Below are 19,098 nucleotides of genomic sequence, written 5' to 3'. Positions count from 1 at the left end.
GTCCCTAATTTCCCGGCACCTGCAGCTCTAAGCAATGTGGCAAACATAACTTATCTGCTGACATGAATAGTGTACTAGGAATCTTTGCCTATGCTCCCACTAACCTTAGGATTGCTTATTTATTCTTTATTCATGAGAGTTGGTTGTTCTGTGTGTGTCACATTACCCCTGATTATCCTTTATTTATCACTTACCCTTGTATTGTCAGTGGTCTTCATCTTGCTCATACGTGTCATGGTTATGCAACTAAGTAAATACACTTTACACAACCTAGCCATCCCTTGGGAAAATATAAATAACGATACCCTTAATACTTTCGAGTGAAATGCTACAATGGTATATCCGTGCGCTTGCGGATCCTTCTGTAAACATTAAGACATACCACACGACATCTTTGAGGCGCTGTTGCTAGGAACTAACCATTCCTAGTGGCGACGCTAAGAAATGCCAACAAGCATTTCTGGCGCCGTTGCCGGGGATGGAACTAGGTGTAAAGTATATTTACTAAAGTACATAAACATGGCAATATAAGTAAGAGGTAGCTACTGCTTATACAGGCTAATGTGTTTATCTTTTTGTTTTCTCCTGATTGGATGAAAACAGGGTAGTGTATGTCTAGTTTCTCCTTGCCAACAAATTTTGTTGAAAATCCTGAGAAGCTTGTGAGAAGGGTCCAACCTCGCGTCGTCCCTCCTCCGATCTCACAGTCGACAAGCGAACCAGCATCCCAAGCACCATCAACCGAAATCATGGCTGAGAAGACTCTCCGCAACTTCTCCGTCCCCTCAGCTGCCAATGTGGCAACTGGACCCAACATCGATGTTGGGGACGTGAACTTTGAGCTGAAGTCCAGCCTCATAAACATGGTGCAGGCTAGCCCATTATGTGGCAAGCCGAATGAGGACGCTAACGCCCATCTCCAGAACTTTCTGGAACTTTGCAAGACCGTAACCACATGGGGCGTTACGGCTGACGCCATCAGGCTCCGCCTGTTTCCTTTCTCCCTCCCGGGGAAGGCAAAACAGTGGTTTTATCAGAACAAGGAAGCCGTCAGCACGTGGGACAAGTGTTCCACGGCGTTCCTAGCTAAATTCTTCCCGTTGGGCAAGACAAATGCCCTGCGTGGAAGAATTTCAAGTTTCCAGCAGACAGGGATGGAATCTATCCCAAAAGCTTGGGAGAGACTGCAAGAATACATACTCGCCTGTCCTCATCATGGGATGGACGAGTGGCTTGTGCTCCAAAACTTCTACAATGGGCTAACAACAACATCCAGAGCCCACCTTGATGCTGCTGCTGGAGGAGCCTATCTCGATCTCACCATTGCCAAGGCTATAGCCTTAATCAAGAAGATGGTCTCCAACCAAGGCTGGAACAAGGAGCGTTCCTAGCCCAGAACCAAGAGCGGAATGCATACCATCAAGGAGACGGACATGCTCGCCGCAAAGCTGGACCTCCTACTAAAGAAATTCGATGAAGGGAACCGGCCACAGATGCCTATTCCCGTCCATGCCATGAACTCGTACTTTATCTGCGAGGTTTGTGGTGAAGGTGGACACTCGGGGAATGACTGCCCCGAAACCCGTGAAGACGCAGCCTACATCAACAACAACACCGGGTTCGGTCCACAAGGAGGCCAGGGGTGGGGTCAGACATGCCCACCATTCCAAGGAGGAGGTAACAATTTCAACTCAAATTTCAATTCGAATTTCAATTCGAACCAACCCTCCTTGAGAGACTTAGTCTTTGGCCAAGCTAAAATCAATGAAACTTTAAACAAAAAGCTTGCTGCCAATGACAAAATTTTGGAAAGCATAAATGTTTAAAATAGCCCACTAATAGTCCGCTATTACCCGCTATTAGCTTTTTAGGAGATCTACCACTATGCTATACAACATTTGTCTGCTATGTCCGCTAAAGGGGGTTTTACAGGATTTAGCAGTGATAAATGTCCGCTATGTCCGCTAAAATTTATTCAAAAGAAATAAAGTATCAATATAACTAGGGTGGATCATAGACGAAGCAGCAGAGGCACAGTTGGACAGTCAAGAGATGTGTTAAGTCTATTTTTAGAGTGTTAGACCAATGATTCTTCTAAATTTGTATGTAATTGTTGATTATTTTATTATTCTGCTAAATGATTTAGCTTCCGCTATAGCTTTCACTATAGCTCTTTTAGCTTTTTGGAAGGGATTCCGCTAAATATATTAGCCTGCTATTTCTTACGTTGGAAAGCATACATGCTAAAGTTGAAACTCTTTATTCTGCTCATAAAAATCAACTAAGTTTCAACAAAATGATAGAAACTCAACTGGCTCAATTAGCTACTGCTGCTCCTGTCACTGAGAACGGGAAGATCCCGGGGCAAACCGAATCTCCCGTTGAAACTGTAAATATGGTGTCTACCGGATGGGGCAACCTTCCCCGGCAGACTTCATGTACTAACCATGCAGGTAGGTCCAATCCTCCAAGAAACTACATTTGGGACGGCATGGTGGCAGCAGTGCAAAAGGATCCAGGGGTCCCCATGATCAGCTGCTCAATCTACGTCAAGCACTTCGAGCAATGTCTATGCTATCTGGGGGCAAGCGTGAACATAATGCCCAATGTGACATACGAAGAACTCGATTATCCTGCTCTTTCCCCTACAACTATGCTCGTACAGCTTGCAGATTCGATAGTTCGATATCCCAAATGGATAGCCGAACATGTTTTCGTACGAGTACGAGATTCCTTCATCATTGCCGATTTTGTGGTAATGGACATGGAAGGCGACCTTGGAGTCGACCTCATACTTGGTCGACCCTTCCTATGGTCCGCCAAGGCAAGGATTGACGTAGGGAGAGGAGAAATCTGCTTCCGCGTCGGAAAGGAGAGCATGTTCTTCAGATTCAAACAGAGGAAAGAGCGGCGCATCCTGAACTGACAGGATGACAAAGGGCAGGCAATCTGGCGTGCCAAAACCTACAACCACACGATCCAAGAAAAGACGTGCAAAGAAGGTGTGGCGTAAGGTCGCAAGCTCGTCCTCGTCCAATTCTCTAGGACGAGCTGAGCAATGGTAAACACAGCAGGAGAAAGGTTCCGCTCGTCAGACTTAAAATGACGAGGCCTTACCGAAGGTAAATCGGTATGTATCTCATATTTACTTTCCATTATTTTGCTTTTCTCAACTTTTTCAATTTTTCCACTGCATATTTGAATTTTTAAAACATCCTTGCGTGCTAGAAGCTTTTCTAGCACTTTTTTGTTTCTCACAAAAATCCAAAAATATTTTCGAGCATGAAAATCCTTTGGAAAATAAATTTGAACATCTTTTCGAAGCAAAGTTTGGCCGGCACCAAAGTTTTAAAAGTTTTTGACTGTTAGAAGGGCAGTGGGCCTTGCCTGTCAGCAGGGTGGCCCAGCTAGGGTTCGGCCGAACCCAAAGGTCGGCCGGCCCCCTGCAAACAGCTAGTGGGCCATTGAGCCAGGTCTCTCTCAATGGTGCCCGGCCTTTCTCTCTTTAAATAGAGGCTGAGGGGTGGGTATTGAGCTCTCACACTCAACTCTCATTCACTCACACTCTCTCAAACTCTCTCAAACTTTTCTCTCGGGTTTTCATTGGATTTTTGCTCAAGATTTGATTTCAAGAGACCTCTCTCTCTCATTTCTTTGCTGCAAGAAAGGAGAAGCAACTCGCGGGTAAGAACATTCAATTCGGTTTCACTAACGTAACCCGTTTCGAGTTGCACGTGCTTTTGTTCCATCATGAAAGGCATAGAGTGGAAGGTCTCCAGCGCATTCAAGAAGATGACGGGTGGAAGTTCATCCCGTTCACGGGGTGGCTCAAGCTCGTACACACCCGAACCTACGCCTACGCCAAGCACGATGGACTACGAGGAAGAAGAACAATATGAAGAGATGCAAGCCGAACCGCAAGCCGATGTAAGCCGAACCACAAGCCGAGGTCATAGAGATTGATGCGGAAGATGCACCGTACCTCAACTTGCGAGATGATCGTGAATGACAAGGCTACGCCACCCTCAAGAACAGAAACTTCGTCCACACCCGAGCCTTCGATCCGGGCCTCCTCATCAAAACAGGTATGTACGAAGACTTCTCTAACGTTTGAAATGAAATTGGATGGGATAACTTTGTTCCCGTTGAGGAGTATGGTTCTCGACTCCTCACCATCCAATTTCTTTGCACTATTCGGGAGGTGGAAAACGGGGTTTATTTTTAACTTTTCGGGAAAGAATATTTGCTTTCTTGGAAAACTTTTGCCGGCCACCTGTTATGGTGTAGGAGTTCATGCAAAGATGAAATGGGACTGGATGTTCTCTAGTGCGGGTCATTCTCCCTGATGTCCCTAATTTCCCGGCACCTACAGCTCTAAGCAATGTGGCTAACGTAACTTATCTGCTGACATGAATAGTGTACTAGGAATCTTTGCCTATGCTCCCACTAACCTTAGGATTGCTTGTTTATTCTTTATTCATGAGAGTTGGCTGTTCTGTGTGTGTCACATTACCCCTGATTATCCTTTATTTATCACTTATCCCTGTATAGTCAGTGGTCTTCATCTTGCTCATACATGTCATGGTTATGCAACTAAGTAAATACACTTTACACAACCTAGCCATCCCTTGGGAAAATATAAATAATGATACCCTGAATACTTTCGGGTGAAATGCTACAATGATATATCCGTGCACTTGCGGATCTTTCTGTAAATGTTAAGACATACCACACGGCATCTTCGAGGCGCCGTTGCTAGGAACTAACCACTCCTAGTAGCGACGCTAAGAAATGCCAACAGTATGCCAATGTTACAGCGGTTCTTTAAATGCATATCTTGATAGATGCCTTGATATTATCTCTTGCTTTGATGAATTTGTAATCCGACATATTCCAAGAGATAGTAATCAGAAGGTGAATTCTCTGGCTCAGCAAGCATCTGGCTACAATGTTACTAAGAAATATTTTAACATGAGAAAGCCGATGCGAGCAACAGCTGAGTTACTGGTTCTGGACGAACCGGTCAGGCCGGACGCTCTGACCGATCTGACCGGTCCAGAGACCGGTCTGACCGGTCAGACTGCTGAAAACAACGAGTCGGCCGCCACTTCCAATTCCAAAGGGAAGGCCGAGGTTGCTGATTGGAGGATGCCTATTGTGACATATTTAAAGGACCATGGTCGTGGTGCGGAAAGGAGAATTTGGCGTTTTGCATTTAAATACACTTTGATTGACAATGAGCTTTATCGTCGTACCGCCGAAGATATACTTCTCAAGTGCTTAGATTCTGATCAGGCCCGTGTTGCTATGGGGGAAGTTCATGAAGGTATCTGTGGTACACATCAATCGGCTCCTAAAATGAAGTGGTTACTTAGGAGAGCCAGTTTCTATTGTCCAACTATGATGGCGGATTGTTTTAGATATTATAAAGGGTGTGAAGAATGTCAGTGATTTGGTAATGTTCAGTTAGTGCCTGCTGCATTATTGCATCCTATTATCAATCCATGGCCGTTCAGAGGGTGGGGGTTGGATTTCATTGGTCAAATTAATCCCCCTTCTTCAAAGGGACATCGCTTCGTGTTGGTTGCTACGGATTATTTTACTAAGTAGACCGAAGCGGTTCCTTTGAAGAATATGACACACCGGGAGGTAATTGAGTTTATTACGGAGCATATTATTCATAGATTTGGTATTCCTCAAACTTTGACAACGGATCAAGGTTCATCTTTTATTTCGAAGGAGGTACGTGATTTTGCCGAATAATACAAAATTAAGATACTCAATGCATCTCCATATTATGCTATCTTGATAAAGCTCATCAAGAAGAAGATAGAGGAGAATCCTAGGAGGTGGCATGAGGTTCTATCTGAGGCATTATGTGCTCATCGTATATCTAGACATGGTGCTACTAAAGTTACTCCTTTTGAGCTTGTTTATGGTCAAGAGGCCGTTTTGCCTGTTGAGGTGAATCTGGACGCTTATAGATTGACTAAACAAAATGATCTTTCCGCTGTTGATTATTATGACTTGATGATGGACAATATTGATGAAGTAAGCGACAAGCGGATGCAAGCTTTGAAGAAAATTGAGAAGGATAAGTTTCGGGTGGCTAGAGCTTACAACAAGAAGGTAAAAGCAAAATCTTTTCAGGTTGGTGAGCTGGTTTGGAAGACTATATTGCCTCTTGGGACAAAGAATAGCAAGTTCGGCAAGTGGTCACCAAGTTGGGAAGGACCATTCAAGATTGTCAAAGTTATCTTCGGGAATTCTTATATGGTGGAGACAATGCAAGGAGAGCGTCTTCCAAGGGCTCTTAATAGAAGATACTTGAAGAAATACTATCCCAGCGTGTGGCAAGATGCCTAAAGAACGAAGACGGCCGGTATAGAGTATCACCCTTAGCATTATTTTTAGCCTCGTATGTTCTGTGTAAATCTATGTAACTAGGCTAGCTTCTAGTACTTGCTTTTTAGTTTGCAAAGCTCACTAAAAAGCAAGGGGGCATATGTTGGCAGCCAAAATTGGCATTGCCGAAGGCCGACCGGTCTGGTCCTGTGTAATCTGAATCAGGTTAGATCTGAGTTGTAGAGTTTGTTTGTAACCCGATTTGGAAGGGGTACGTCCTCCCCGGCCTATAAATATAAAGGCCACGGCCGATTGAGGTCCTTCTACCCAATCGAATCAATAAATTTACAATTTCCCTATTTTCTCCAAACCCTAGCTTTTCCAACCTCGTGTTGTTCTTTGCTCGTCTCGACGGCGTTCAAGGACGTCTTGAGTGGCCTGCCGACCTCAAGACAACCCTAGATCTGCGAGCTCCGACGGGGTCCCTCCCGATCTCGTGGTTTTACCGGTCTGACCGGTTGGCGCGATCGGTCGCCGGCAAGCTTCGTCAGGTTCTGATCGTTGCGATCCTGTACGTTCTAGCGCTTGTGTGTTGACCAATTCTGTGTCAACACATCACTATATGTACAACGCAATGTAGCTAGATCAACCACTGCACATCTTCTCCATGCAACCGAACATATATATGCATGGACACTGAGTGTTTAATCACTCTCCCATGTCAGATAGGGCCTCCAGGGTGTGCTAAGTGATCTGAATGCATATCCAGGGAGATAGGTCCACATGTGGCAATTGAAGACGCGTGGCATATAGCTATAGCATCAGAGATCAGCATGCAAACCCTAATTGGTTGCATGACACATGCTTGAAGCATAATTGAGGCGGCTTTCACTCGTTCAAAGGGAACAACTGTGGTGATGACGCAATCTCAGAAAGCTGCAATATACTATTTCAATCAGGACACCTTTTCTGTCCAAATCAAGAATAGAAAAGGAAATAAAGAAGCATGCCTGCTCAATTAATCAGAGCCTTACACCCTGTGCAGCCACAATACATCAATGGTGTACACAGTTCCCCAAAACAATGGCCTCTGTTCTTTGACCTGGATCAATCGTAGGAGCTGAAGATAAGAGATCAAGTTAACGATTGCCACCAGCAAAAATTGAGCAGCGAAAGGAGGGCCAATAGAACTGCAACTTGATATCCAGCTTTCATGGTGCGACGATCCTTATCTCCATCGCTGTGCAAGCAGATAGTGCTGGCGCAGTAGCGGTGCGCGCTTAGGGGGACGAAAGAAGGCCAAGATGTTTTCATCATGGTGGATTATCTGTGGACCCCATGGGCATATTTTCATGCCCACCAAACTAAAGGTGCAAAGGCTCCTCCAAAAGTCTGAATGGTTTCCATGGGGAAAATATGATTAGGCGTCGTGGCTACCTGTCACATCACCCATGCATAGACGATCCATCGAACGAGAGTAATTATGTTCATGATTGTATGATGCTGATTTCACGATATAGTTCTTTGGAGTTGCATGAGAGACAAGTGCTAGGTTGAACTAAATTATTATTCTAAATAATATTGCTTTAGATCTAATTACTATGTAGATATTTATATGGGGTGAACTAAGCTGTGCCCGTTCTTAGCACGCCCAGCTCGGGCTCTGGTTCCGCCCCTAGTTGCATAAATGCAGGATTTTCACGTGGACCGTGTTGAACGTTAAAAGTAACAGACACACTTAACCACACGGAATTGCGTGGGCCAACATTTGCCTTTTAAAAAAGAATGGGAAGAAAAGGATGGAGGAGGGGGTTGCTGTTTCAACATTGGGGTGTAGAAGATACTTTTTGGCATCCCAACACTTCGAAAGCCCATATTTTCTTATTACTGATATTTCATATTAATACTGTCAAATTCCTGCCCTGAATATGCCCATAGACTGTGCTTCCAATATGAATGAACCCATCTTTTAAGATTTCGGTACTTTCAGACACTCCATTATCTTCAATAGTAGCTGTATATATAAATAGCAGGAGCAATCATACAAATGGATAGACCTCGACTTGTGCTTCGACGAGAAATGCAGCAAGCTTTCCCCAACAATAGCCCTACATCTGATCCCAAGTCCTTTTCCCCGTTTTGTTTCTGAAGGAATGCTCTGAGGTGTCACAAGAGAATGATATATATACTCTTGTGCTGCATCAATTCAATTCGATGTACTTGTTGCACTGCGCATCCGGATACAAGTCACACATCACGAGGAAATTTCAGTGTTGAATTTACATGTATTATCTATCTATATAATCTGCTTTGATGCAATATCAATTAGTAAATTTTCAAAGATAGGCCATGAAACGCTAGTACAGAAAAAATCTTCGATCCTTTGTATAATTTTCCGGGCCACCGTTGGTCCAAAAACCAATTAAATCTTTAGTTCCGAGACCAACGGCTAGAGGACGGGAGGAACATTTACTCCCAGTTGGAGCCTCCAACCGAGATTAAGTCCATCATTAGTCCCGGACCAATTGGGACTAAAAGTCCAAAAATTTTAGTCCCGTTGGTAGTGCCAACCGGGACTAAAGGCTCACTATTTAGTCCCCGTTGGTAATGCCAACCCGGACTAAAAGACCATTTAGTCTCGGTTGGTGCTATCAATCGGGGCTAAAGTGGTTCTACGTGTTGTTTCAAAATGAAAGCATCACAAGTAGAGTCACACGGGCCGTGTTGGTGAGGTGGCAATGAAGTTATACGTGAGGAAGGAGATCTTGAGTGCAGAGTAATTTTTTTTACATTGGGCAAGCCCTTCAGTCTTAGGTGTGAGAACCGGGACTAATAAATCTGGGTCTTTAGTCTCGGATTCGTAGTCCTGGTTCCATAATTGAGACTAGTGAAAAATTTTGGGTGTGAAAACTCGGCAATTTTTTTCCCTTTTATTTCGTACCCAACCATTTGATCTACCTCTTGTTCTTAATTATCTATTAAATACAGCATAGGTGCTCACAGTTTTAGCTAGTACATATCAACTAGGAGCTTACATTAGGCCCACCTTTGTGGAAAGCAATGAGAAACAGGTTCATTATCTCTCATTTAAGAAAAATATCATCGTTCAATCATTCTTGCACTACATACCTACAACTTTTTTGTGGGACGAACTTTACCTCAAACTAAGCGAACTTTTCATCCCTAGCTAATAGTACCTTCATAAACTGATCATGGGCTGCTTATTTGCCCATAAAACTGACTGTGGGCATCACAAAAGATTGGCTGCATTCTCTCTGCCTCCCATTCTGGGAAGCTTATTTTCTGTTTCAGATTAAATTAACACCATCAGTAAGGTCATCGAGCCAGCTTTCTTTTCCTCTTTACAAGTGAATAAGGGAGTGGGGGCCAGCCTTTAGGTCAATATATTGTCTTCGCATGATAGACACTGAAAGCTCGGAAATGTTTGCGAAAGAAAAGTGAAAGAGAAAAAGACCAATAATTAATAAGTAAAGAAGATAAAGAGTGCCATGTTCACATCACAAATGATAAAAAAGAAAATAAAGAGTGATTATATCCTATTTAGTGCGCACAAGATCGTGGTCTGGAGAAACATCGTAGCAGTGAAAGTGACCATTCACAGAGATCTTGTAAGCAAAAGCTCTTTAGGAAACAAATCTGGGGATCCTGTTGCGGTGCAGGAAAATAAACCTAGTTACTGTAAACAAACTACAGTTTGTTCGCAAAAGAACAAAGGTGGACTCTACCGACAGAAAGTTCCTTTTCCTGTGACATTTGGATGATTAGCTATGCGTGTTCATCGCAAGCTAAACCAGAATATTCGCTCCCCATCAGTGTCATAAAAATCTTCTGACGAAGCACCTGATGTGCTGGAAACCCTGGAATGATCAATTAATAAGCTGGTTAATCTTGTTTTGCTTTTGAAGGAAGATTCTTTTAGCCATGATGACTCCTCGCCAACCTACTAGTGAACCTATACCGGCATAGTATAGTCTTCACTATTGAACTGAACAAAATGTAGGAAATAAAAGATTTCAGGCCTTGGGCATGGAATCGGCCTCAACCATACACACACACTTGGACGGTGTATGTTAGTCTATACATATGTAGCCTTTTGACTGCATGTATTGATCAACGATTCCGTAATCATAGTAGCAACATTTTCCCAGTAGTAGTTTTCCTTCAATGTGTGGTTCTACAGTTTTGTCAGACACATCATCTTGAAGTGATTCCTTTTTTTTCTTTGCATTTTATCATATTGTCACAGCATGCAACTTGATAAACAGTCAGTGTCATCGTTATACATCACGTAGACTTTCACTAAGTCATCGCAATTTTTTTTTTTGGCGAAGATGACCTCCACCTCCAAATGCTTGGCTTGTATTTCTCCTTTTGCAACAATCTCTCTAGCTACAACCTCAGCCAATAGTTTTCTGTTAACAATGCCTGAATAAGGGCTGAAATAAATATTTTTAAAAACAATATCGTTATTGCATTGCCATATAGCCCAAGACTGAGCAGCCACCGGACTAAAAGCCTTTTGTTTTTTTCTCGCACATGCTATGTTGATATGTTAATTGTGTAACCATCGACCCTACTGATAAGAAGCAAACCTGGAAAACAAAGCCACAATTATTTAATAACCAAAATAAATTGTGAAGACATAATAACCCATTTGGTGCTATATGTTACGTTTGAGTTGGGAGCAGTCCAAACTGACTTCACATTCTTAATGGACTCTCCATGATTACCAGTTAAACCCTTGTTGAAGGATCAACAATAACATCACAACCAAATACTTTGTTTCAAATTATAAATCATTTTATTTTTTAAATTTAGATACATAGTTTTTACTATGTATAAGACAATGTAACCTAGGTTTATAGCAAAAATATGTACCTAGAAAATAAAAAAAACATATAATTTGGGACGGATTGATGCTAACATCAAATTTGAAGCAGCTTGGTATCAAAAAATTGTTCTGTATATAAAATATAATATATACATGGCTAACTCGTAGTGATATACTATAATAAATTATTCAATTTACAAAATACAGTCCTAGATATTGACCACATTTGGACAAGATGGAACACGATAGAAAAAGAATAATTAAGGCACGTGCAACATAAAAAGAACTAATCATGAAATGAAGGTGCATCGAGAGGTTCAGGGTCAATCAAGCCTTTGCTCCCCAATTGTGTCATATGTGAAGGATGCGTCGTCTACAAACAGCTTACATTATTATTATGATGTATATGCATGCAAAGGAGATGAAATTTCAGTGGTCCAGACCACATCGAGCTACCAGCTTTCCTAAAGAGAGCCATTTGAAACCACTCTTTGCTACCGCGAGTCCCAATTGTAATCAACTACTTTTGTTTGGCTCCAATAATAATGTTAGGAGCCAAACACACGGGTCTCCATATGTTCCTGAGAGGCTACCGCGAAACTACTGGGGAAATGGATTATTTTGAACATTGCTGGGACTTTAAGCTGCAACTTCCCCCATCTTTTTCACAATATGTATGGCTAAAAACAACGTATGATGGTTTTTGTAAACATGTTTTATTTGATAAACAAGTATTTTGGCGCCACATTCATGTGATGAGAGGAAACTTTTATAAATAATATTTTTTCAGAAAATATTGAAAAAATGTTTAAAGTAGGCATATTTCACAGCATCGATACTTAACATGAGGGAGCCAATGATTTCATTTACATGTTGTTTGTATCGGATGTTATTTAGGAGGAATACTTAATATCTTAAGTGTGCCTATGAAAGCTATTGTGCTCATCATTGAGTTAATTAGAAACCAAGCAGTACACAAAGAAAAGGAGGGGCGGGGGGAAGCTATCTATGTCCACTAACTGCATCTATGGCAGGAAAGGAGAATATAATTGAAAGAAACATGCATTTCCAAACTATGCATGCATGCCGACATGGATCCAATGTAGTTGAATTTTGTTTACCAGTAGAGGCACTCTTAAGTACCATCTGACACTTTAATTCAATACAGCTGAAAAGAAATAAGGTTTTGTAGGCTGTAGATGGATTTCATGATTGGCTGCAGATATTTTGAGCTACACATAACGATCACAGTTGTGAGTCATGCTACGAGTTATGTAGTAGTCTTCATCATCTATTGAAAGATGGCATGATTTGACTTATACTACAATGTTTGTAGCAACAAAATCATAACCATAAGGAAATTAACGTTGAATGTGAATAAAATGATATCATTTTCATATAACAAAAAAATTATATCATGTGAGGTTAATTGTTAATTAATTGAAGATTATATATGGTTGGGCTCTTAGAATGCATGTGCGCACGCCTTTAAAATGAAATAATGCAGGAAAGTATCCCATAAAGTTGTAGAAAACTCACAGTTCATGAAATTTATAATTAAACACAGTGAATATTTATCGTTCATTTTTCATCTTGTAACATATGTCACCAGAAAAACAGGAATTAATATTTTTACATATTAGTTTGCAGGATATTGCTCAGTCGTAGTATAATAGCAACTAAATTAAGTAAAGCTGCCTCCAAAATCCTTCAGTTGTAAGATCTCATGTGATTTTGCTGTTGGCTCTTATCCCTCCCTAGAGATGGAGTGCGAAGCTGGTTGGAGAGATCCATGGGCGTCTCACAACAAATTGTATGCACCGTACAACCTTGCACTAACCCATGTAAATTAAAGGCGCACAAAGCTGCTGCTTTTTGGATTGGTCATGATTGTCTCTATTAATATTGAACAATTTATAAACCCTAGTTATTAATGGCCAGGAACCTGTCCTCCGAAATTAAGCTAGTGAACAAGATCTCTTTGCACAATTCCATGACATGTTCTGTTGCATATGTAATTTGAGAGCACTTGGACACCATGACATAACAGGTGCACCAAGGCATGCGTGCCACCTCGTGCCTATATAAAGCTCCCCACAGCCTGCCTATCATTGCAAGAGTTTCAGCCAATACAGAAAACTCCTCAGAGCTCTCCCTGCCTTCTGCAGGGGCCAAGGGTTAGAGAGGAAGAGAAGTGCCAAACAGTTTGTGTTGGAACTTTGAAAGCTCTTGCCCACCATCTCATTTTAAGGTCAACTTATCAGAATGGGCGGTTTATCTCTGCAGCATCCCTGGGCATTCGCCTTCGGCCTTCTAGGTAAATATGACGTGTGTCCTCACAAAACAAGAGCTGCAAGCCGACCAATCGCACATATATTCATCCTTTCAATTCTGTCCTACTTGTTTGCACTTTCCAAATTGCTACAACTGTGTTTTATGAAACATCTTATCGTTTCGTATTAGTTGCAAGTGCATGATATAGTACATCGAAGTTACTTAGTGGGAGTTGCACTTTGGTGGTGTGATTGAATCAATTGTATGTGTAGTCGAGCTTGCGCTACCTTTCAAACCTTTTCCAAAAATGAGATGTTTCTTGTGGTCATAAACTGATCATAGTCACTTAATTAGTGGCACCACATTAAGCATAGATCACTAAATTTTATCACCTTTGTCATGCTTGATCATGCTTTGTTAGCTTACGCATTTCTTCTTTTTTCAAAAAAAAAATCTTACACATTTCTTATCGTACACTAGATATGTCTAGCATAGGTCCTTTCGAAGCATGCATCTATCCTTTCACTATGTGAGCTAGACTACTCGTAGTCCTTTTCGGTGATTTCACTGCTGCTATTGGGTAGCAGCCTTGATCTGGCAAAGTGCACCATAACACAAGAGCTCGTCTAGAAGAAAAAACAAAAATAAAGCCTCGCCAATCTTTGCTCACAAAAGAAGGCAACTTAGACCCAAGATGTAACGTGTCACATCATCATGTCTTATCCCAGCTTTGGGCTGTATGCCAACTTTTGCAAACGTCTGATTCGATGGCGCCCTTTTGTGTATTGCAGGCAACATCATCTCCTTCACGACCTTCCTGGCCCCAATGTAAGTGACTCACTAAATTCTCTTATGTTCACTGAACATTGCTATTCATTTGAATCTGATATTTCAAATAAAACTAAATGTATTTTCATTCAATCAATTTGTATAATCAGCCCGACATTCTACCGCATCTACAAGAGCAAGTCGACCGAGGGTTTCCAGTCGGTTCCCTATGTGGTGGCGCTGTTCAGCGCGATGCTGTGGATCTTCTACGCACTGATCAAGTCCAACGAGTTCCTCCTCATCACCATCAACGCAGCCGGCATCGTTATTGAGAGTATCTACATAGTCATGTACTTCGTCTATGCAGACAAGAAAGCTAAGTGGTTCACTGCAAAGATCATGCTTGGCCTCAACGTCGGCTTCTTCGGGGCCATCCTCCTCTTTACCCTGCTCCTCTTCAAGGGTGAGAAGCGCATCGTCACCCTCGGTTGGATCTGTGTCGCCTTCTCCGTCAGTGTCTTCGTCGCGCCACTCAGCATCATCGTGAGTTAATTTGTGTACCACCCTATATTACTATACCCCTGTTGTGCCATGGTGATGAGCTCGTGCTGATGGCCACGGCCCATGTGTTTGTGCTCGTGCAGAAGCGTGTGATTCAGACGAGGAGTGTGGAGTACATGCCCTTCTCCCTCTCCCTCTCGCTCACCCTCAGCGCCGTCGTCTGGTTCCTCTACGGCCTCCTCATCAAGGACAAATACGTCGCGGTAACCAGTTTCTACTCACATACAATTTCATTATTTGGTTGTTGAATTTTGTGAGTTAACGATGAATCTTACTGATGATACTGACAGATTAAACAAAAATTATGATCTATCTGCAGCTTCCAAACGTCCTTGGGTTCACCTTCGGCATTGTCCAGATGGGGCTCTACATGTTCTACATGAACAAGACGCCTTTGGTCCCGGAGGGTAAGGTGGCCGGGAAGCTGCCGGCGGGAGGAGAGGAGCACGTCGTCAACCTGCACCCTGTCACAGAGATGGCGGTGCCCAGGAGCTGCAAGGCCGAGGCGATGAGCCACCACAGCCCAGCCGTCAACATGGTCTAGACGCCCGGATGCATGTCGAGTCACCTCCAGTCCAAGCACACAAGCTGCTAACTAGGGGCTATTACCTCACGAGCCAATATCCACGCCATACACGCTTTTATCCTTTAATTTATTACTATGATGCAAAAAATTGCAGCTATAGCTACATACTTTCATGTACCCTCAAATTAAGGAATAATAGTCCATAAGAATTCTATCTCTAAGAAGGTTGCAGTGTACCTTTTCTGATTTTCTTTAGGAGTAATGACGCACTTACATAGCCATGAGTGCATACGTCCTTACACAAATTGAAATTTGGACACGAAACCAGGTGGAGAGCATGTTGTGCAAACTAGTTGAAACCATATGTTAAGGTTTTAAATTGGTCTAATTCACTGCCTTCTACTCTTAGGCTATGAGCACCGATTTATTCATAGGTTTCACCATCAGCGAATCATCAACAGAAACATCCGTGGAGGGGCATGAATCTGATCACTACTACAAAATGATTTGTAGCAACTCCCTGAATTTTTTTAGGGACGGACCAAAATTTGACCCGTTGCTACAAATAGAGCAGAATTACTGTAGTAACAAACCTGCCCATAAAAATGCATTTTTAGGGGCAGATTACCCCCTCACCCACCCCAATAAATGATTTTCAATTTTATTCCAAAATTTTACTTAATTCAAAAAAATAGTACGGTGGACGGTCCGGCCTAAGTGGGCGGACAGTCCGCTAGTTCGGACGTTCGAACCTCATTGCAGAAGGTTCGGACGTCCAAACGTCTTTACGCTGTAGAAGGTAGTGAAGTTCGGACATTCGAACACGCCGACAGTTCGCCAGCTATGGCTGAAACATCCGCGGTGCTATTTTCTTGAATTAAGTAAACTTTTGGAATAAAATTGAAAATCCTTCTGGAATAAAATTGAAAATCATTTGTAGGGGTGGTCCGCTCCTAAAAATGCTATTTTTTGGGATGGGTCAACCTCTTACTCGCCCCTACAAATAATTTTCAAAGTGATTGCAGAAATTTGTTTAATTCAAAAAAACAGAAAAGCACATCAAGAAAAGTGACATTTATACCATAAGCCTATTGTGATCTATAGAACAAGAAAAACTAATAAATGTATATTTCGTTGTATATAGTGATTATGAGTGTGGCAATTAAGTCTTGAGTTGTACGAGAGAGTAAAGTGAGTGAATCATATCTTATGGTTTCACACTATTAACCATTATATACCCTAAAATATAGTTTTGATATTTTTGTTAAATTCTACATGTCATAATAGGCCTATGACAAAAATTTCACATTTTTTGAAGTATTTTGCTATTTTTAATAGATTAAACAATTTTTTTAGAATAAATTGGAAAATTATTTGTTGAGCGGGTGGCCCCCCACCCCTACAAATCCATTTTTAGGGGCGGGTGAGGCCCCCGCCCAGCCCTACAAATATTTTTCCAATTTATTCTGGAAAACCATTTAATTCAAAATAAATAGCAAACAATCTTGACATAATCTGAAATTTGTACAATAAGACTATTCTGATCTACACGGCGGTGGCGGCGAGAGGCCGGTGCCGCGGTGGCACGGGGCCCTAGTGGCGCGTGGCCGCTGCGGCGGCGCGAGGCCAGGCTGTGGTGCGGGTCCCTAACAACGGGAGGCAAGATCGGCGCACGGCGGCGGTGGAGCGAGGCCAGTGCGTAGCGGCGGTGCGAGGCCGGGTTGCAGCGCGGGCCTGGTAGGAAGCAGGGGCGGCGCACGGTGGCGGCGGCACGGGGCCCTGGCAGTGCGTGGTCGGGGTGGCGAAGCACGGTGGCAGTAGCGGGTCCAGTGTTGTGGCGGCTCAGTGGCCTGGCGGTGCGGGGCCGAGGCTTCATCGCGGAGCAGCACTGGTGCGGAGTCGCGGCGGCGCGAGGCAGCACCGGCGCGACGGCGGTGGCAATATTGATAGGCCGCGACAGTGTGGGGCGGCGATGCGAGGCAGCGCAAAGCTCAAGGCCGGGGTGGCGGTGCGGGGAGCAGCAGCGCGGGTGTGGGGATGCGGGAGCAGCAGCACGACAGCAACGCAAGGCTGCGGCGGCTCCTGCAATTTTTTTATTCGATTTGTAGGGGCAGGTCATACAGTGACCTGCTCCCGAAAATAATTTCTAGGGGCGGGTCATGCTCTCACCCACCCATAGAAACATTTTTAGGGGCAGTTGAGAGCATGACGTGATCCTAAAAAAGAATTTTTAGGGGTGGGTGTGTTACGCGCTCCTGCAAATAGTATTTTTAGCTGTGAAAAGTAGAGACCAGTGTGGCATCCTCCCCTAAAAATCGACTTTTACCCGCCTCAACAAACTCTTTTTGTAGTAGTGGAAAGTAACAGTGCGAATAGCGTGAAATGGGTCACGGCAAACAGGGTGTGTAGTGAAAGAAAATATTTGGATTCATGATGGCACTCCTGCAATAATCAAACACAATATGTATATAATGCTCCACAACCTGAGCATTGCTGGATGTTGATTAGGACACGCAAGATATTAGTACATGCTTTAATTTGCGACATGCATATAATTTGCACATCATGGGTGTTTTAGACTAGACTTTGGATGTCATGTCGTGGAGACAACATTGAATAGTTTCTTGTTCTAAGCATCTCAATTTGTTTCTTCAAAAAAAGAAAAAAAAAACAATCAGGACGTACGAGCTCCTGAAAGCTTAGCCAATCCTTTGATTTGTTTGTTCCTACCCTATATGATGGCTACGGACAAATCCATTCTTCACTAATAGTACTCTGCTGATGCACTGCAGATCACTTGATCATTGTAATAAGCTTAGTAGTATTATCATCTATATCTACTTAATTTGCTTAGTTCCTCATCCTGATGTGGTGGATCAACCACCTGCATGAGCGCAGTTCTGTTTAGTTTCATCCGTCCCTAACCAATCTTGATCGCAAAGTTTTTACTTCCATCGCTCTCCTAGGCTTCTCATCCAGTTATCCTATTCCTAGTACATGGCTTAGATCCAACTATCTATCCAATCAAAATCTAGTCTACACCTTTATTTTTTTCATCGTTGTGAGTTCATCCCTCCTTTCAATCACATGGGATGGCATATGGTCGCACACTATAAGCTTTGCTAAAGCCTTTTATTTCTCTTTCGAATATCGGATGACCACAACTCATTAACTTGCTCATTTTTTACCAATACTCCAAGATCTAGTGGGAAATGCATATGCCTGATGGTGGAAACCACACAATAGAATGGACATGGACATGTAACGCAGCAAGTAAACTCCCTTGCTAATTAATGTTGCACCTGCCCAGCATTAAACTCGAGGTCGGCGTCGTCTGCGAGGGAGGCTGGTGGCGGACCGGCGTGAGGAAGCAGGTGAGGCGGCGCGGCGGCCATGGCGTGGGGAGGCCAGGCAAGAATCCAGTGGCGGATGTGGTGCCGTCGCGCCGACGCGCCGATGGCGACGCAGCGGTCATGGTGTCGACATGAGTGGAGACTGGTGGCGGCCACGGCACTGGGAGGCCGCGCGGGAGACTGGTGGTGGCCGCTGCACCAACGCAAGGGAAGGCGGGTGGCGGTGCAGTAGCCATGGCAGGGGAGGCTGCGGTGCCGACGCGAGGGGAGGAGGGGGGCAACACGGCGGCCACGGGACATGGAGGCCGCGTGGGCGGCCGCGGCACCAACACGAGGGGAAGATGGCGGCGGCACGGTGTCAACGCATGGGGAGAGAGAAGAATGGGAGATGAAGCAGGTGGCCGGGGTCTAGGAGGGAT

At 43.4% G+C, this 19,098-nt stretch overlaps 1 protein-coding gene and 1 non-coding gene across 2 annotated transcripts; one reads left to right on the top strand and one right to left on the bottom strand.

Moving 5' to 3' along the window:
• Positions 1–1,115: 1,115 nt before the first annotated feature.
• Positions 1,116–1,222, bottom strand: LOC120668204. The gene has a single exon (XR_005672302.1). It is a non-coding gene; the product is annotated as a small nucleolar RNA R71 (small nucleolar RNA).
• Positions 1,223–13,302: 12,080 nt separating this feature from the next.
• LOC120666161 (bidirectional sugar transporter SWEET13-like) lies at positions 13,303–15,675 on the top strand. The gene is made up of 5 exons (XM_039945948.1): positions 13,303–13,514; positions 14,263–14,299; positions 14,410–14,782; positions 14,884–15,003; positions 15,120–15,675. The coding sequence occupies exons 1-5, from the start codon at positions 13,463–13,465 to the stop codon at positions 15,342–15,344; spliced, it is 807 nt and encodes a 268-aa protein (XP_039801882.1). The 5' UTR covers positions 13,303–13,462; the 3' UTR covers positions 15,345–15,675.
• The last annotated feature ends 3,423 nt before the right edge of the window (positions 15,676–19,098 follow it).

The sequence above is a fragment of the Panicum virgatum genome, chromosome 3N (assembly GCF_016808335.1).
Source record: "Panicum virgatum strain AP13 chromosome 3N, P.virgatum_v5, whole genome shotgun sequence".
NCBI classification, from domain to species: Eukaryota; Viridiplantae; Streptophyta; class Magnoliopsida; order Poales; family Poaceae; genus Panicum; species Panicum virgatum.
This window is presented reverse-complemented; position numbering and strand designations above follow the sequence as displayed.